Raw genomic sequence first — 21,146 nt, forward strand, 5'->3', positions numbered from 1 at the left:
TTCTGTTTGTGTGTGTGAATGTGACAGACTCTTTAGGTCACTGTCTCTAAATAATTAAATAAAAGGGGAAAAAAATGTGCGGAAGGGGAAAAAAACAGGAAAAATGCATAAAATAATAAGTAGTTTGGGGGAAATTTTTTGCTGCAAGATAAAAAATTAAAAGCCGTCTCACAAAGGACAAGTCCATTGGCAGTCTTTGATGAGTGCTTGCTTGTCATTTTTTTTTTTACAAATTTCATGGTCTGCCTCCTTTAGAAGTCAACTCGGTAAATAATTGAGTTGCAAAGCGCAACAAAAGGCTCAAATACAAAGTGGCACTTACAGTTATATTCTACACACAAATAAGAGACGCTCGGTAGAAAAGAAGCTGATCATTCAAAAAAGTCTTCTTTATTGCATCTTATGATAAGAAGAGGGGGAGACAATTTGTATTGATCTGTACTGTATGTGATGAAATTGGATTTTTAAAGGGCACTTAGTGACCCTTACTGCCATCAGGGGGGAAAGCACAAAGTGATTCAATAGAATCTTTACACGGACCGAGCGATTGTAGATCGCCTTCTGTAATCTGGTTCATTTTCTCCAACGTTGAGGATGTTTAGTCAGTGTCCTCTACAGCTACAGTTCACCTTTATTTTTTATTATTTTTTTTTTTAGCACATGACTCACTTTCCTGTACACTCTGCCCAGCTTTAACACTCTGAGTCAATAAAAAAAATAGTTGAAATGGTCATGGGCCAATCTCGGTCGTGTGTATTTTACAGCAGCCAATTCAAGCAACAAACTAGTTGGCCCGAATCGACTTCAACTCTGGGTGGTCTGTTGATACATAATTCATGCGGCCGGCATATTTCAACACAGTTTATTCATCCGTCGGATGGAATTTATTGATATGGAGGAATCTTACCCATCTCAAGTTAACTTTTTCAATAAAAGTGGTTGCAGTGGAAACGCCACAAATTCAAAATATTGCTGATACAGCACAGCACCTAAATTTCACTTAGTTATCAATAATACATTAAGAAGTCTGTCGATGGTGTTTCTTATTTTGTGATGAATGGCCTCAAAATATTTTTTTTTTAAATGAGAGGCCACATAAGTACAAGAAAAGCTTACGTACTGTTTCCGATGCACGCAGTTAAGAATTACTTTCATAGTTTCACTTGATTATCTATCTATCTATCTATCTATCTATCTATCTATCTATCTATCTATCTATCTATCTATCTATCTATCTATCTATCTATCTATCTATCTATCTATCTATCTATCTATCTATCTATCTATCTATCTACTTTATTTATTCATTTATTTATTCATTCATTCTTTTATTTATTTATTTATTTATTTATTTATTTATTTATTTATTTATTTATTTATTTATTTATTCATTTATGTATTTATTTATTTATTTTTGCAATCAGCGTGTATGCGCCTTGTAATATTTATACGAGCACTTACGACAGTCCTGCTCATCCGAGTCATCCTCGCAGTCGTTGTCGCCGTCGCAGACCCACGAACGTCGGATGCATTTGCCGTTGTCGCAGTGGAAGTCCAGTGGCGAGCAGGTGGGAAGCACTGCAAAAAAAAAAAAAAAAAAAAAAAAAAAAAAGCCAAACACGTCCGTTAGTGTCAAAGATAAACAAACGCTTACGCAGCGGAAATGAGGGTGTGTAGATTGCTGGAAAGGTTTTGCTTTTTTTGTTTTGTTTTTTTAACTTCAGTTGTTGTTCTCTTCCACATGGTCACATTCTGTTACAAGCTCAAGTCAACGCATTCCTGCGTAACTTCATATCCGTTCTAAGTGCAGCTCCTCACTGTCTAATGACTGGCTCTTTGTCATAGGCAGACAGAGCTAATTTAATTACGGCCGGCCCAGAGATGGATGAAAGTGGGAGGGGGGGCTGCTTGTCTTGCCACCGGCCCCAACTTGTCAATAGCAGATATTAAATATTGACCGGGCTTTGCAGACTTTATGAAAAATGCATGACGTCACCGAGCGAGTTAACCACCATGGCAGACAGGCAGACAACCCGGGGCTCGGGGAGTGAATTAAGTGTGTGCGTGTTGGGGCGTGGCGCCCGTCTCTCGGGTAAAGTAAAGCCCCACTGACCCACATACCCTTGCTTGGATTTTACATTATTCAGGATAACGGTGGCGAGACATCATCGGACAGAACTTGTTTGCCAGATCCCTCGACATTCTCTTCGCGTCTGATGGATGGAAATTTTCCATTAATCCAACGTGATCGGTGAGATACTCTCTCACAAGGCACACCTTGTTGTTGTTTTTTTCCCCGTCTCAATATGAGGAGGATCCACCGAGGGCATCGTCGGATGCTTGATGAGCTCTCTTGCTTCTTTCATCCCGCTTATCAAACAGATTACGCTTAACTCAGATTTGCTACCAATGCATTCCTTCCCAATGAGACTGACAAATGTGCACACCCACGCACTCATAAAACCCTCATAACATTTCACGTTTCCCTTTGGTGGTACTTGAACGCATTCCGGGGAATCGACTGACTGCATTTGAACCTTTTTCTCTTTGCGATGATTGTGAAATCATTACCAGCAAGTGGTAAATTTGTTAAACCCACACACAATTCTTCAGGGTGAGGAAGAGGAGGAGACTCCGGGGAGTACTTTGCAAAACAAAACAAGTGGAAGGGCCTCATTTTAAAGCCTAAAAAAAAAACAAGACGGCAGAAGTTTGACTAAGTCGGAGGCTCGATGTAATTCTTGCCTGCTTTGGAACTAAATATTAAGTCTCATTCTCTTTAATCTATCCGAAGCATATCTGTTATGATAGCTTTGCTCACATCTAGAGAGAACTCAAATATTCCTTCTTTGATGTTATATAAATAAGTCTGGCCTGCAAATTTGACTGTATAATGGAGCCATTTTTTTTTTTATTATCATTTTTGGCCACAGAAATGCAGCAACGCGATCGATCATTCATGTATGGTGAGAGAATTCAGCCGAGTAAAAAAAGTCTGTCCGCAAGTGTACGTGCTGGAAATGAAATGTGTGTGTGCATCTTTAAGTGGCCTTGAGCAGCAAGTTAATGGGGCGCTCTTTCCTGTAGAGCAGCGGAATCAAGTGCCTCTAATGGGAGCAATATATCTGTCTTAAAGCTGCTTATCACCGGGGCTCAACACATCAAGCCAACGTCTTAAGAAAGAAAACCTTGTGGAGAAAACAGATGTGGACTCCCGAGAATGATGGAGGAGCACAAAGAAGGAGGCGAAGGATTTTCAGCAAAGGTATGCTTTATGTGTCCGTCAAATGTCATTTCTTCTGCAGATGACTGTCATCTCCCATGGAAACCGTTAATCACGGCGGAATTATGTTATTCCACACATGGATTGCGGAACACATCCAACATTGTGACACACATAATTTAGGGTGATGAGCTTCGATAGAATTGTTGATTATTAGTTTGAAAGGAAGAGAACTTGAGGAATTGCATGAATGAAAAATTGTTTGATAGGAATTAAAAAAGATTTGGCACAACGTCCATTTTTGCCCTAACAAAGCTATTGAACATGGAACTGCTTTTTCAATAATTAGGGTGGCTGCTATTATTGTGGCAGGTTTTTTTCTGTAAATGAATTTTTCAAATGTTAAACAGATTTTTTTTAAAAAATATATATATATTTATTACTATTTTTATTGATTTATTTCATTTTATTTGGTGGGGGCCCCATCATTTTTATTTTATTTCATTTATTTATTTCATTTGGTGGTGGCATCTTGTGCATACATCCCCACCCCTCAAAAAAAAAGTGCTCAACCGCAATGGAAAAAATTACCCGGAGGGCACTGGAGGCTGTTGTACCGCAGCCGAAATTGTTCCTGTGGGAATGATTGCTGCTTTCCAGAAAAGCCCGAAAATGCCTCTCTCCTTTGTCGATGTGATCTCTTCTCCTGCGCTTGGGCTTACTTGACACAGAGCCCTTATCTGATTCGAGACAGCTCACGTCAGCAGCCATAAAAACTTTGACACTGGCAGGGCAGAGTAGAACTACCGGCTGAGTTATTATTTTACTTTTTTTTCTTGGCAGTGTATGTGGCGGCGGCCCGTTTGATGTGTTTTATTAGACATCCTGGACTTCTACCAACCATAAAAGCATTCATAAGTTTGATATGTGTATCTTAATTTCATTTACCTATTTGCATTGCTAGCTTTACAGTTCAAAATGTTGACTCAGGTTTTCAGTCATCTGCTTATGATTATTGTAGAATTAAAAAAAATATAGCTGGTGAGGGAACAGTTTAATATATTTCATTAAAGCCAATGGATGAAGCAGAGGGCACTTTAGGACAAAAAAAAAAAAACATCCAAGTCATCAGACTACTGGATGAATCCAAATATCTCAAATGTATCATTCATAGTTTTGGAGCGTGAAATTGCAAAGCCAACAATCCCCTAAAATTCCGAACATTTGTGAGCTGAAGAGCCAGACCTTGCTTGCTCTTGCAGAGCAAAAAGCCAAAGCTGTCAAACTGTACTGATACTAGATCATGGCAGGAGTACAAAATTTAAAAAAAAAAAAGTCTCTTGTAAGTTGCCAAGAGTAAAACCATCTTCTCCACCCGGATCATGTTTACTGGAGCCGATTGCTGTCATCTCAATTTTTTCCCCGATATTTTTGGATACAATATAACCACTCAGGGGATGAATTAAGATATCAAATTGTTTCCATATTGGTGATCAAGAGTTCAATATTGGGACCCAAGTTGATGTGGTAACTTTATTTTGTTACTACATAGTTTGAACATTATTATTTTGTCTTTGTACTTTTGACCCATTTAGCGTTTCAAAATAAGGTTGGGCCAACTGTGACCCAAAAAAAAAACGCTACATAAGCACACCAATTATGTTTAAAATGAAAACAACATCCTAAATTGAAGAATCTGTTTTAAATCCGCTCAAACTAGCTTGTGAAAGATCTCCTTTCTAAGCCCGTATCAGCCTAGGGTTTTTTTTTTTGTGTGTGTGCCAGCTTCATTTACTGAAGAGGCTGTAAATACTGAAAGAAGAAGCGGCGGAAAGAAAAACAGCCTGGACTAAGTTTGAGGAAAACAGAGGCATGTAGAGGACGAAGAAGAAGAAGGGAGGGGAGGTGGGGGGGGATTATGCTAATGTTTCCAAAGCTTCGATCAAAGCTCGAGACAGAAAGACGAAAAAAAGAAAAATACAAGGCGGTAAGGAGATGGACGAGAAAGCAAACATGCTGATCCAAGCAAGAAAAATTCCACCTTGTGAGAAAGAAATGAGAAAGTCTTGGATTAAAATAAGGTGAGAAGAATGATAAGGGGATGGAGGAGAGGATGCTGAGATGAGCTGATGGAGGTTTGAAGTGAGAAATTGACGTGACAGAGAAGGTGGGGATGGGGTCCTAATCGTCTTCATTCCTGCTTTTGGAGCAGTGGTGCTCCTGCTGGTCCTGTTGCTTTCTGATTGGCGCAGTGGTGGATTCCAGGACAGCGGGGTGATTTCTTATTTTTTGGTACATTGTCTACTTTTCCACATGTGGCAATGGTTCCGGGAGAACCACTTTACATTTTCAACATGTGTAGTAGATATACTGCCATGAATTATTGCATATTTTGTTTCTAAGGAACACTTCTAAGAAATATTTTAAGACGGTCTGAGTTTGCGTGAAATAATTGCAAATGTGGTCATTTATTTGGGAATATGTTTCAGAATTTTAAAATATTACTACAAAAAATAAGTTAGGAAAAGTCAGTAAAGTGAGTAAAAATAAATATTAAATATACATACATGTATTTTTTTTACAATTTTAAAATGTAATGTAAGTAAAAAATGTCAATAAAAAAATAAATATGAAAAATCACTATTAAATGAATTGCAAAAATTGGAAATAATATTTTAAAAAGCAAGCTGTTGCAATCTTTAGAAAGAAACTCAAGAGTAGTCAGAAATCAAGTAGACTAGTATCTCTTCCCCCATTTTTTATTTTTTATCTTCGACAGTGGTCCTCCTTGAATTGATGCTGCGAGTTAAACCCGACAGAGCAGTGTGTTTGCGCACGCCCCCCCTCCCCTCCGCCTCTTCATAAAACGCTTTCCGCGTGGGGATTTTACTCCAGCGGTGATTTAAAACACCAGCAGCAGCACAGAATGCTGGATCAGGACATTTGCACACACTGGGGTACTATATTGCGGCTGTTCATAATACGCCACAAACAAGCGAGGCCGCGTCATATTTATAGCAATGCTTTCCAATTTGCCAGTGAAAGAGGCCACACGCTGTATTTGACATCCATCTTCTTTTGCTTTTATGTCCCCCCAAGCTGGAGCTGAAAGCATTTACACTTGAACATGCTCAGCTACTTTCAACACAGCGGGAATCCGAGCATAGCTCAAGGCCTGCTTACATCGGTGGAGTGTGACCAAAATAAATCCAAATCAATTTGAATGATGTGCAGAACGATGAGGGAGGTGCTGTAAAACTGACAAAGATATATAAATCTTCAACTGTTTTTCAGTCACATATTCCGTGTTGAACATGGCGAATCACTGTGGGTTGTTACGTTTTATAACATTGAACTTTGGAAAGAGTTCATGAAAGATAATTCGGATAAGAGATGGGAGACACACGCATTAATCAGTCTCAGTTAGTTTGCTTGTTTCCGTTCTGCAATGAGGGTAATTGAAGAGTTCAAAGGGACGTGCTGCTTATTTTCCGGAAGATTTTTGCTTGTGGCCCAAAGACAATGGTACACTGCATTAGTTTTACTTCCTCCATTTTCTCCAGGCTGTTTACTGTACAAGTCTGCCAAGATTGTTGTTTGCTTTTAGGACTCTGAAATCACCGGACCGATGCATAATAATAATAATGACAAATGGTGCAGATCATGGATGGATGGATGGATGGATGGATGGATGGATGGATGGATGGATGGATGGACGGACGGACGGACGGACGGAAGGAAGGATAATAATAATGATAATAATAATAAAAAACATGAGAACGCCCATTATGATTTACAAGACATGTTTCCTTTCCTACTACTGTATAAGTTGACTGCAAGCTGCAAAGGCCATTTGCCATTTTCTCCTCACCTTGAAACTCCATCAACTATATTAGTGTTCCTCGAGTGTCATTTGCTCTGTCTTTCACATCAACGGACTGGCACGCCTATTAAAAAGAAATTTAATGTCCTTCAAAGTCCCTCGTCAACTCTCCTTTTCGCCTTAGTCTCGGTACGGCGATGAAAGTTTATCTGGAGGAAGAAGAGCCTCACGTCTATACTTGCGGAAACACATCTAGACAATTTCCATGTGATTCCCATGTTGTAATTAGATCCAAAGTTTACAAAAGGGAGCTTCATAGACTTCTCGTTTCCCCACATTCCTCCAGTGTGATGCAGAACAATGGGCACATTCTCTAAGAAATTGATTAATTGACATCGATGTATAAGTTCAGAAGAAAGTCTCCAGTCGTCACACAATTGCACTGTTCGAAATATGCTGAGAGGAGTCTGTGTTTATGACTACAAATGTGTGTGTGTGTGTGTGTTGTCATTTTGTGTCTGCACTCCCACGCTCACAAATGCCTGTTGTTTCTACTGAGTTATAGAAACGACTTTGTTTAAAGAAAGAAAGAAAAAATCAACCATAAATTTCATTTGATTTCCAGTAATCCAGTCCCGGAACAAAACAAGATTTCAGAGATCAAATATGTTAGCAGTGTGAGCAGAATTATTGGAATCAACACTTTTATTTCCGCTACTGTAACTGGATGGTTTACTACTGACGGTTTGTAGTGGTACATACAAAATCTATCCACTCAAACTACATGAGGGGGGGGGGGGAGTACTGATCAAACTGTACTAATGGTTTAGAAAGGGCCCCCACCCCCTACATTGCTTTGATATCTGTTGACTGCATCCATGTGTCTCCTCCAATAAGCGTCGCACAACGGATCAATACGGCCGCAATCAGACGTTGAACTGGCTGCAGATCAATAACACTTAGTATCCTATCTGCCAGTTTCCAACTCGTTTGATGTGACAAGACAGATTGCAGAGGATCATCACACCCAAAGAATCCAACAAGATTTTTTTTTCCCACATTGCTTACTTTTGCATTTCAATATAAAATTTAGAAACGGAGAGGACATCCCCGCTCCTGATGACTGACATGTTCGTGAAGCACTTGTACTGCAAGGTCACAGACACGGATGCAAAGTGCTTCTGCTTGCTTCTGCACGAGAAATACGAGGCTGCCTGGACCAATGAACCGTTCAGTGTTTCCCTTGGTGATGATGGGATCCATATGGGCCCAATTATACTTGGTCTTTTTATTATTTTCTTCCTATTTATGCAGGAAACGGCTGCCCGGGCGCATGCGTTCTTTACTGGCATTATGTAGAAGTCCAGTCGTCAAATTAGCATCATGCAGGCTAGACTTAAATTGGTACATGTTAAAAGTCTGCTACAATGTGTTCCTGGATTTTTTTCTTTCAGACTATAAGCGCGCATAAAATCTTTTTGTTTTTTTCAAAAGAAAAACAGGTGCATGCTTTATATGAAAATTTCCAAAATGAGTTCATTGAGACTGCGCCTTATAATTCAAGTGGACCTTATGGTCCAAAAAAGTGTGGAGTCTTGGAATGGAAACTATAGAATTGCCAGCTTTGTGTTTGAAATGGAATGTGGAATGCGTTCATTGTTAATACTGACCTCGAATTGTGTTTTGCAAACGGGATGTTGAGTGAAACACAGGTCAAGTCGAGAAGCGGAAATGGGAGTGAGATGAGATAGAAAGAGTTTGTAAACTTACTGCATCCATCCTCATCACTATGGTCCCCGCAGTCGTTGTCTCCGTCGCACTGCCACTGAGCCGGAATGCAGGTGCACTCGCCGAACGCACTGACGGCACACGTGAAGTGGTTCCTCCCACAGGAACACTCAGCACTGCCCTCAACTCCTAGAAAGAAAATGGATTCAGATTTTGGGCATATTCTAACAATAAAATGGTTGGCAGTTCATATTAAAACTGGTCAGAAGTTTTCAAATGTTGTATAAAAAGAAAATACATTGCATGATTCCTGCTAGGCACCAAAACAAACAGATCAAGTTACGAGACACGGCTACGATTTCACGTTTGATGGAACATCCACGTGTAACACGGCTTCGGGTAGTTTGTGTTCTCACAAAGATCAAATCCCAGCCCATGTCTGCCAGTTTGAACAAGCACTGTCGTGTCAACTCGAAGATAACATCGTTCTAAAGTAGCACGCCTGTTGATTTATTCACATTTCCTCATTTCTGTACGACAAAAACACGAGTGCAAAATGTGTTCTAGGGAGAAAGAGATCAAATTGTTTCAGACAAATTAGAAGTTTACAAGAAAATTGGATGCATATATTGTGTTAAGAAAATAAATCAGACCATTTGTTGTTTTGTTTCAGCTTTTAAATAAGATGAGGGCGTTGGAATGGAACAATTAAATTAAGTTGGTTATATTGTTTTTGAAAAATGTAACAAAATATAGCTAAGGGTCTCTCTCTAAATATAAAGTGTACGCTAAAATGCTATTGTGGCTACATTATTGTACAGTATGGAGCCTCATGCATGTCCGTTAGAATCATAGAAATAAGTGACCCACACATATTCTCGGAAAGGCATAAATATTTATTTGAAAGTACATTAATGACCACCTAGTTAGATGAAGCTAGCTTGTATTTAGCAACAAACTCAGTGGAATACTTTATGGATGGTTTTGGATAGTCTGATCATGTGTGTGTGAGTCTGATCGTGTGTGTGTGTGTGTGTGTGTGTGTGTGTGTGTGTGTGTGTGTGTGTGTGTGTGTGCATGCGGTTTCTGGCCCCTTCACAAAGGCATCAGTCAACCCAGGAGGGCCTGGCAGAGAGAGCTCAGTAACCTTCAGATCCCTCCCACTGCACTAAATTAATGGCCTCTTTCTTTTTTAGTCCCCCATTCTTTCTTCTCATTCCTTTCTTTTGGCCATCCCTTCATCACACTTCCCCTAAAGCTGTCCGTCTTATTTCCAGCCCTTCCCCACCTTCTCTTCCTCGCTGACCCTGATTTCCAGACCTCTCTGTCTGATGGAGAAAAGGGAACACCCTAATTCCAGAGTTTCCTTGCTCATCATTACTTAATGTGGAATAATTAGTCTTTTTAAAAAAAATTATATAGCCCCCAACCACACACATTTTACATAATACCTAAAACTGCAAATAAATAGTAGCCTGATTCGTTGTTAACACGGAAGGGCAAGTGATAAAATTAGGAACCTTCCGTAACTAATTCCTCAACACGGAAATGTGATCAGCTCCATATAAAATAAAATAAATATTTTTTTTTTTTTTTTTTATTACTCCAGACCAACAGATTATTAGTAGAAGGAGCACATTTGGAAGGGGATCAGAATCAGCATGCAGCTGCCAGGCATGGCAATGTGCTGCTTTGAAGGCAACCAGCATGACGAACCTCCGATTCATCCCACAGATAGCAAATCACATGCCGGCCCTGTTTTGAGGAGACACCGAGCTTTACGTTTTCAGCCGCCATTCAGTCTTTACGAGAATATAGAATCGTGAACGTACAGCAGGGTCATGGGCTGTGCTGCTTTAATGGCCTGTAAACTGTCAACCGTCATCTCTTGTCGTTGATGTCTGAGTTTGAAACGAGCAGCTTTTGTCTTTTGGATACGTTTCTTTCAACATACTGCACAAAGGCTTCTTCTTTCTTGGTCGTCAGGCAACTTGCCGACTAAACTCTCCGTTCACCTGCTGCTTCTGCCAGAAGCTTCTCCGTGTGTTGTAACCGGGAGCCGTCAGAGAGGGGAAAAAGAAAACAAAGGCCGCCAAGGATCCACCGCCGCTTCAGCCACAAACTGTCTAAACAGGCCTGCTGTGGAACAGCACAGGTGGTCCCACATCTCAAGCAAATAATACCGCAAAACTCACCCCAACACCACACCTCGCACCGAAAAAATGTTTGCAGTTGTTAGAATTGACATGTGTGAGGAATGGAGGAGAGAATGGTGGGGCCAAAACACACAATAGTAAGCCGAGCTTGGGGGGGGGGCAGGCTCTGAGCTATAAAAAAAAAAAAGGCTGCAAGTTAATTAGCCGCCGACCGCCCAGGAGACTACCTGGAGGGTCTGAACGACATTTTTTTTTTTTAAGTGTCACGCTTTAAAAAGTGATAAGCAAGAAATAGAGGACGGTTGATTGGGTCACCTGAGATAGGAACGAGATGGGAATGCCTTTTGGTCACCTTTACGCTTGCCGATATCACAATGGATCCGACTGGAGCGCCACTTCACAGTGTTTGTGCTTTGTCACTTTGCAACACTGCTGACACCACAACGCAAAATAACGACCTATAAAGAAACTCTGAGCATCAATAACAAATACCACAATTTATGAGGACGCATAAAACTATAAACTCTGGTAATATTTTCATAAAGTGGAAAAATGCGGGCTGGAAATAAAAGCTCAGCATCGATCCAAACCAAATAGACATTTTGTTACATCAATGGAATTAATTAAACGCTATTAAATCTTAAACTAAAAATGCTTTGGAGTATTTTTCCATTCAATAGATCAATTTCTTGAATTTCACTTGTGGGACTATAAAAGACAACGAGCCAGTTTTGTTCCTGATACCTCGAATTGTAAAAACACTAAAATCTAAGGTAGGCTGACAGGTCCAGTTTAGTTGTAAAGTTAGTGACTGTAACTTTACGGGAAAGCGTCCAGAAACAATTCCCGGGTTATACATAAGTGAATTTGCAGCTTTAAAAAACATTAATTCCATTCAACTCCAATAAGTGAACATTCCATTTCCCAGGGTCTTTGTTCCTATTTTAACTCCATGCTACACTCTCTGACAACATATGGGTACTTTTAAGTTTCTCCATGGCGGCCACAAAGAACACATTCACGACATTCCCTGTGGTTCTGTGGGCTCTGCCACGCTGACATGACTGCAAGATGCTAAAGCGGCCAGTTCTTCTGCTCCATTGGCTCATCTACACCTACTAATTTACCCATCATAGGTCAGGCTGCACCAGTGCAACCGGCCGCTAACCACAGGAGCGGCAAGTTGAGCCTTGCTCAACAAAGTGTATGAAAGAGGTTCGGAAAGAGGTTTTGGAATTCACTCCAAAAGATTCGGTTTGGGGACTCGGGAATGCGCTAGTGACAAACAAGCTCTGAGTCCGTGCCAAACGTTCAAAGCATAACTAAGAATCTTTCTGGACAGGCTCATCATCACAAGCTCATCCCTCGGGCTCGCACACAACGCGGGTTTTCTTTTCACACCTGCTCATCTCGGACTTTCATTAAAACTCTTATCACACAGTGGCATTCAATCACTTTCTTATAACTCAGCGGGAGGGCGTGTCTTTTTGTTCTGACTGCCATTGGCCCGACCTTTGATGGCAAACAATTTCCAGCCTTGCTGTTGGCTGACCTTTCGTGGCCGCCTAACTTCAATGCAGAGACACATTGCCGTGTTAGTCATGTGCGGTGCGGTGATTCATTCAAGCACATAAGAGAAAGTACAGAAACGACCGAACAAGTGTCAGTTGACAAAGTGCAACTAAGAAGTACGTGTGGGGGGGGGGGATACCTCCTCTCTTCTCTTGAAAGGAACAAGAACACCATAATTAGAACGATTTATCGCCCTGTTGCTAAAGAGGTTATTAGTTGAAATAAGAAACCAAATGACCAGAACTGCACACAGTCCGGTACTGAAAACCCGCGCACACACGCACACACGCACGATTCATAACTGGCTCTGAATTCAGTTCAAACATAACACTGACTTGGCCGGCGATAAGTGGACGGCTGCCGGTCATTCTGGCTGGCACTTTGTTGAAGAGGCGAGAGCCAGACAGAATGAGACCAACATGGAAAGGAAAAAGAAAGAACACAATTCTGATATACACAAAGAACTGCCATGAATTGTGAGGAGCACAATAGTTGTGTCACGACTTCTCGTTTCGAGTTCAATTATCAGCAAACGTACACATTTTATATTCCACATAATTCTGTATTAGTTGAATGTTCTCCGGAACGTTCTCACGACAAAAGACAGACTACGTGAAAAGTATCACAAGCGGAACTGTAATGACTTGATGACCTTGATGGTGAACTGCAACGGCAACAAACACGACACGGGGTAATGAAGATGCAGATGCTGCTGTTGAATTCCTTCAAAAAAAGACGCCTGCTGTGTTAGCCGTAAAGCGGGGAAGATAAGGAAGTACGGGTCTGGTGGTCCTAACCGTGAACAGGAAAGCCTCATGTGGTCTTTTTATGAGGTGTGGGTGAGAAACCAGCACTCTGCGTGAAGTCTGAGAGGAAGGGAATAGAGGGAGAAAGAGAGAGAAAAGTCTATCTATTTGTTCAAGGCCTGCTGAGGCAGCAACGTGACTGTCACAGCAGTCAGATACATGCTGGGAAAGAATGACACTTTTGACAAGATTGGGTGACAAACTGCAATAAAAGTTGGCAGGAACTGAAATGTGTTGAAAAACGATAAGGTAACGTATGTCGGTGGTTATCGGTTGTCGGCCATTTTGAAGAGAAATCGAAGCAGTAGCTGAATCGTTTTAAACCGCATAAAGCGCCATTAAAATGTGTCTTTCGTATTGAATCCGGAATGTTTACACGCATCTCCGCCTTATAAGAACGAAAATATGTTCATATTCACCAAAATATAGTCTGCGTGTGTGTGCGTGCAAGTTCGAACAATGTAATCACAGCAGTGTTCTGCATTTTGCCTCTGGCTGCAAACTCCATACTTGGTGGGTAATGTGCTGAGCGAGCACTTGGTGTCCAAGCTCACCCTAATCCGCAGATTGTCAGACAGATGACACCCCCCACTGACAAAAACTTTACCCCCAAACTAGGGCCTCTGCTAAGCACACAAGTATCAGAACTTCAATGCGTCCAGAACATCAGTGAGTTTGAGTCGCCATCTCGTCATTCTGCCTTCAGACTGGTATGACATAACGGCAACCCAAAACACATACAATCCAAAAGTCCAAGCTGAATTAAACCAATTTTCCAGTAACCCTAATATACAGTTATATATATATCTATCTAACACATCATTAAACTTCCCCACAAGTAAATGAAGAGTGTCAGCCAGCCTTTTATTTAACGAACAATAAAAAGTTTGCATGTAGGTAGCGACTGACAAAGTTCTTCAAACATCTTAACAGCTGGGGTTTGAAACCTCAAAACACACACTACGTGACCTAAAACACACATCTTCCGACCCCCCAAGATCAAGTGGAGCTGAACCAATAGATGTCAGATGGAATTTGAAACCTCTGCCTGTGCGACGACTTGCCGTTTCCAGCCGCACTTGCCCACAATGGACACGCTCTTGCTATTATTTGTGTGTCTGTAAATAATGTTGGCTGGATTGGATCCAGTGCAGAGTCAGACTGGGATTGCTACATGAGTCACTCGTCTGTGCCAAAACATACGCCTTCCCCTCTCCTCCTTGGAATTCATCAATTTTTTACTCTGCGACTGGCTGATGAAAGACTCGAGTCAATCTGGAGAAGAAATCATGTCGATTTACGAGACGAACAGAATGAAAGACAGAGAAGCAGTCCTGACCATGATGTTGTCCACTTCCAGATTTTGGATTTCCATACCGAGGCCCCCTTTCCATCCCAAGCACAAATGATTGCAACAATCTAAAAATGGCTCGAAACGGGATGTCTATTTTTAACCGGCGGTTATCAAGTCTTCAAAAGAACCTCAATTGAAAGATGACAACACGCAGGTTAGCCTTCTCCAATCATCTATTTGAACAGTTGTCTTTTCTGCAGGCTCCAAAGCAAAGATGGATTTTGCACATGAGCAATTTTCTTCATTAAACGTCTTGGAGCGGCTGCAAAAGCCAGATAAGTCTGCCAATGTGAACTCACTATGAGGATAGAAATGTAATAAGAAGAGATTATTCCATGTGGGCAAGCGCTAACTCGCTTTATGGGGCTTTGCCTGGATGAGAAGAGCAGGAACCCAGGTCCCAGCTCTGCAATCAATATTCAGTTAGAAAACGACACGACGTCGAGGGATTCGCTTTAACCTGGCATACATTTCGACGTAACGTTAAAACTGCCCGGTTTGGGGCGACGACGGAATTATTAGATTAAAGCTGGAGTTGCCAGCGTGAGTATAAGGAGCCCAGTGTTTTCCAAATTTGGTCACACCAATTTGGACTTGAACGAGCTTGCGTATACAAATGAGGACCTCGTCCGTAAACAATCATCGCAAACCACCACGGGACAACAAAATTGCCGAGTATTCCGGCAGAGGTGGGTGTAGAGTCCGCAGGGCGTCTGGGGGAGTTTGAATTGGTGACTTGGAAGGGTTTTTTTCCAGAATTGAATCCGACAACCTGCGGTTGAGGTTGAATTCTTTCCTTTTCTGCCTCCTTTCAGAATAAGAGGGGAAAAACGGCAAACACAGAGCCTTTCATTCAAAGTAATTTATCCCGATGGCCAAGCCTTGTTTGCCGGCTGCAATGGCCCCCTTCCGGGGCTGCCCAGCAGGATGCCCGCAAGTGGCGTGTGAAACTCTCCTGTGTCGTTCAGCTCCAAAGAGAAGGATGAACAATACTCCACGCCAGGCGCCGGCCCCGAACAATCCCTCTCTCTCGGCCTAACGTTCCCCATCCCAAAAAGCAAATCCGCATTCCTTCATCTGTTCACTTTCTTCTCAATTTGTTGACACCATTTCACCCCAGCCTCCTTCCCATCGACATTTCCTATTTCCCGCCACAAAATTTCCGTGCCAAAACTCAAATCGAAGGAAAATACAACTTGTCCATTTCGTTTTGCTCTGGTTTTTCAGGACCCTTTTTTCCACCCTTAAATATCAAAACCACAGTATGAGCCTTCGTGAGGATGAGGAAAAAAATCATTACCTTCCTTCTTTTTTTTTCTTCCGAAAACGATCTGCACCGCCTATAGGGCTTTGGAGCAAACGTATAAAAACAGATTAATAGCACATTTGGAAGGGATGTAACAACATCTGAGTTTGATTTATCGTGCCCCGTGCAAGATCTCCACAACACACCGACCACAAGCATGGTAAGACGGATCGCTGTGTGCCTTGATGAAAAACTTCCATCCACAATGTTGGTAACCACAGCAGAAGATTACGTCACAAAAATCAGATCAAGCAGGAACTAAAACGCTCTTAAGATCATTCGACGGTGACTAAAGTCCCAGTCGGCGTTTCCCGACACAGCGAACCTCCGAGACAATCCGGGCAGCCATTTTTACTCCCAGTGCAAAAGCATTCAGCAGCGTCTCCTACAGAGCTATTGAGCATTCACTCGGCACCTCCACATCCCGACAAGCTCAACAAAAAGCATTTAAAGCAACACCCCCCACAGTTCCCACACTATTTCACCTGTCAAATGCTTACAAAACACCCGAGGAGGGCCAACTGCTGCTCAGGGGCGCCACAGCACACCTCTTGCCAGCCCATGCGCCACTAAATACATTATTCCCCCTTCCAAGAGAGAATACACTATCAATCTTTCCCACCTACTATCTTGAGAGCACTTTCAGCCACAAAAAAAAAAAACTTACACCTAATAAACTTCATCTCAAATGGGTAAGAAAATTAAAGAGATCTTCGAATCATTCTCCCAGAACAAGCGAGTGAGTCATTTCAGAAAGATGTCGAGGAAATCAATACGAACCAATTGTATGTCTGAAGATGAGGAAAAACAAAGAAAAGGCAGAACAGGAAATCCATTGCTGTAGAAAATTAGGAGGCACCTGCAGAGTTAAAACGTTGATTGATTATTTCACTATTGATGCCAATGTGCAAATAGCGTCTCGGGGTGGAGCACAACGACGTTTCTCAGGACAATTAGTGACTCGAGCTTTTCTCAAGATCTCTTTAGAGGAGTGAGGTATTGAAAAACAATTGAAACGCAAAATCCAATTTGGAGCTGGAACTGGTCCTGATTCGAAACGATACTTCCCGAATTTTAAAACGATGTCGGCATACCTTTGGATGAGTCGGTTTGAATCGAGACAAATGCTCCATATATTTATAGGATATTATTTCATTTTGAGAAACCACGTAACTCCCACTACCTTTGTTTTCTACCGTGTGTAGGATAGCGAGGCGCCGCATCATCCGGCCTAATAATAAGTCCTCACCAACTGCTTTTGTTGCTATGGTGTTATTTGCCCAAACCGGAAAGTCGAATATAGTTTAGCTGAAAGGGCACAGTGCATTTTAACCCCTTAAAAAAATGATGTTTTGAAAATGTTGTTCATGACATCTAAAACTATTTCCTGCCCCAATGACCTCCCTATTGCGCAACAATTTTCGATGTTTGCTTTGTCATTCCCGTCATCGCGTAGCACACCTACAACTAAGAATGATTTCAATAATCGTTTGATTTTTCCATTTTTGATGATTAATCAATGAATCGGCTTCAGTTGCTTATTTTCCACCCCTTGGTTCAATTATAAGATATTTTTTCAGTGATAGCGCAAGAAACGGACAGACGGATTATGTTTCAGTTGGCGGTTTGGTCCGTAACATGTCAAAACAGGCCAAAATGTTGATCATTGTTTTCCCAAAGTGAAAACAGATGTTCCAAAAGGGCTCATTTTGATTCAATGCTATGACAAGAAATCTGCGCTGAAATATTTACAGATGAGAGGTTGCAATTCTGAAGATTTGAACAATTATTTAAAGAAAGGTCTCAAAAGAATCAATTTTGAAAAAGAATCCTCGATTAAGATCATAATTGATTAGTTCTCGATTCATTGTTTCACCTCTCCTCGTCTTACGACTTCAGTGCTATGATAAGAGTTCACGGACCGTTAACCTTCACATTAAAGTGGGGACATCAGATTTAAACATTTTTACGAGCATTATAAAATGCTGCAAAAATGAAACGGTGACATCATCCGATTATTCAGTCTCATCTTGATCACCAATTAGACATTAAATTTGGGATTTAATACCTCCCTGGGAAGACCGAGGCGGTTTTAACCAAAGGACTTTTACGTGTGCTGTGTTTCAATAAATGTTAATGTGCCCCAAGGCTTTTGGAAATATAAAGTCATCAATCTTTGATGGCCACCGCGCGGGATTAGTAAGTGACAGCTGCACCAAAATCATTAAGGGGAGAACAAAGAAAAGGTTTCAGGTTGTTCCCATAAAACAAGTTGCCGTATATTTTCATGTTGATAGCAGCAAGGTTGAACGATATATCGTTTTTCTATCGCTATCTAGACATGAACATCGTTTAATCTCTGTCTAGCTTTGACGACGCAGTTGGTCTTTACGTCGTTATTGGAAACAAAGTTCTACAGAAACATTCCAGCGAGCTTTCGGATCATCTTGCATTCCATATAGATTGCTTCGTCCTTATGATTCCGTTGACTGTTTGCGAGACCAAACTGACGACTCCTACAAGTGTTTTCCAGGATCGTCTGTCTGTGTTGATTAAAAGCAACAAGGCCTCCAGGGCACTTCAAACCATAAGGGCAGTGTCATATGACCCAGACGCAAAAGAGAAGACAGCGGAGGTGCCGTCTGACGTCTGAGCGTGGCGAGGGGCCAGCTGTGGCTTGCCTGTTGGCCCGAATTCCTTCAGGCTTGTTTACGGCACGCCGTCGCAGGGAGACGACTTCTTTTCTCCATATGAACATAACAGCGCATTCATTTGACAATTATCGAGTGATGACTGTTATTAATGGATGATGCACCATTTGAGAATGCCCTTTTTTAAGCGTTGCATGTCAGAAACACATTTAGAAAATTGTGCTCATACCAAAACACGATATCGACCTAATAGTAATTGACTTTAATCGATAGGCCAACCACGAATTTGACGGATTAGTTGAAAGTTATAAAGTTCATGGATTAAATTGGACAAAACTTGCTAAAAATGTAGCCAAATTATTTACCTTCAACTTCAGGTTAGCTGAACAAAGGTTAGCTAAATGTATACATTTCTGTGTCAACCAGTGTTGAATCAACCAAAATGTCAACTTCCGAATGATTTGGAGTTCATACATCTTTGGCTTATTTTCGGTTTGAGCTCCAACCAAAACTTGGCCTCCATTTTGTGTGTTTGTGATGAACCGCCCGTCTCAGGAGCGAACAAAGCAATGCTTTCGATTTGCCGAGGGGAACCGACAAGATTTAAGGACCGCTAGCCTGCTGAGCAGAAATGACTAAGTTGCTTTATTTCATTTCTATTTCAGAGGCCGTAACTCTAAGTGGAGCAGAGAAGCCTAGAGCTTTTTTTTGGGTTGTTTGTTTTATGCCAGCGAGGGAAAAGAAGGGTAAGATTTCAAGAGACGTTAATGAAAAACCCAGCGACCCACATCAGACCTGCTAGAGGAAGACAAGCTGAACCTTCTCAACAGCAGCCTCTTTAGGCTGTCAACAAACTGTTGAATAATGAAGCTGTTTTACTGCTAAGGGAAGAAAAGCGATTGCTGACCTCCAGACAGAAGGGGAGATTAAATGCTGCGATGATTAAAAGAACTTTCAGTAAATCATTGACTACTTTTCATTCCGCTGAATGAACAAGTGTGCGTGCAATCCTGCACGGCAGAAGTTTCGGAAGGTCTCTTCCAAGTGTAGCAGCTGCAGAACATAAGGTTATTGAAACTAATAGAAGTGAGAATGGAAATGATTTAACGATCCTTAATCAAATATGAAAGCAGAAGAAAGTTCTTGTGTTAAACATTTGTGTTTTAGCCAAAATCACAAACAACCGCCACCATAAAATTCAGAAATTAATTTTTTTTTATATTTTATTTTACTTTGTAATTTATTTCAGATTTTTCAGACTTTTTTGGGTCATCTAATTTTTTCTTTTATTTTACTTTTTAATTGTTTTCAGATTTTTTCACTTTCAAATGACAAACTACTGACATTATTTTATTTCAGTTTTGATGTATTATCGACACCATAGTGCTAATTATAAGATACTGCAGTATTGTTTTATAAACAGATTCACACATTGAAATACATATCAGCAGCTTGTTGGCTTTTGGGGGAATAGATCTTAAAGGTCAAACGGAACAATCTGTCGACCAGCAAATTTTAAAAAGTCTACTCAAATAAAGCAAAAGGAAATATGCTGAACCAATATCACAGACACAACTACTCGAGAAACACAAATAGTACAGTTTGAGATGATGAAAAAAACAATTCAGGTGTTTGGATAAGAAACCTATTGATTAAACAAAACCGTGGGCGTGTGTCAATTTGCATATTTCAGAGCAGAGCAATTAGCCACTTACTGCACTTGTGGTTAAGAGCTCTCACACACATACACACACACAAACACACACCTCTTTTCAATCCTATCACAGGAGCGACCACATCCAACTTGCTAGCTGAAAACCCCAATTTGTTTATTCCTGTGAGGATTACGGGGAGGCGAAGGGATGAAATGCATCCAAACAGAGAGTTGGGGCCCCTTCTCAAAGCTCTTTAATTAGCGCTCCTCCTCTTCCCTCCAAGAGCCTCCCAACCAAACCGCCTCCCGGAACTCAGATGCAATGAACTTGAGCTCGTGCATGTGCGCGTGACAGGAAGATATAGGAAACGAGTAAGGAAGCGATAGATCACCGGCCAAGCAGCCATCCTCTCCCCTCCAGTGCACCCTTTTTCTGCTGCGTTCCAAACCTTGCGGGAGGCCAACGTGCAGGAGCAAAAGTGAGAGAAAAGGAACAGCTTCCGATCAGATCAAGCGAGCACAGCGGCGTCACCTGCAGCACACCTGTGGCAAGACTGATAAGAAGTTATGCTGTGCTTTCTTCCGTGTCCATAACAAAGATTCATTGGCAAAGTGACAATAATAAATTCTTTACCCTAAAGTCAGTTTTATGTTTTGCAAATGATTTGGCTAAGTTTGTGATTTGTTGTGTTCATAACACTGAGGAACACAATTTTGGTTGAATTAAGTGTTATAGTACTAATTATGGAATTCAAAACTGATCTTAGTTTTTCTACATTAAGATTTTGAGCCTGGTTTTCTTTAAAAATATGAAATAAATGTGCATGTGTGTGAATTAAACTCTAAAATGGATTAGTTACAGGCGTTAAAAAC

General features: G+C 41.1%; 1 protein-coding gene and 1 long non-coding RNA gene across 8 annotated transcripts in view; one reads left to right on the forward strand and one right to left on the reverse strand.

Annotated features, from left to right (window-relative positions):
• The window catches only part of lrp4 (low density lipoprotein receptor-related protein 4), a 51,354-nt gene that overhangs the window by 19,389 nt on the left and 10,819 nt on the right, over positions 1–21,146 (reverse strand). For all 3 annotated transcript variants that reach the window (XM_088370135.1, XM_088370134.1, XM_088370136.1), the window contains exons 2-3: positions 8,817–8,963; positions 1,462–1,578 (exon numbers count right to left, since the gene is read on the reverse strand). In XM_088370135.1, the coding sequence (XP_088226261.1) occupies positions 1,462–1,578; positions 8,817–8,963 (264 nt within the window). The remainder of the gene's footprint in view (positions 1–1,461; positions 1,579–8,816; positions 8,964–21,146) is intronic.
• Positions 1,460–19,797, forward strand: LOC148401123 (uncharacterized). 5 transcript variants are annotated; one of them, XR_015857379.1, is made up of 4 exons: positions 1,460–1,568; positions 2,148–2,251; positions 3,088–3,265; positions 19,285–19,797. It is a non-coding gene; the product is annotated as an uncharacterized LOC148401123 (long non-coding RNA). The 5 variants fall into 5 exon arrangements; XR_015857378.1 differs by having other exon boundaries at positions 3,137–3,265; XR_015857381.1 differs by lacking the exon at positions 19,285–19,797 and adding an exon at positions 10,761–11,451 and having other exon boundaries at positions 3,137–3,265.

The sequence above is a fragment of the Syngnathus floridae genome, chromosome 3 (assembly GCF_059516105.1).
Source record: "Syngnathus floridae isolate MCC-2025c chromosome 3, RoL_Sflo_1.0, whole genome shotgun sequence".
NCBI lineage: Eukaryota > Metazoa > Chordata > Actinopteri > Syngnathiformes > Syngnathidae > Syngnathus > Syngnathus floridae.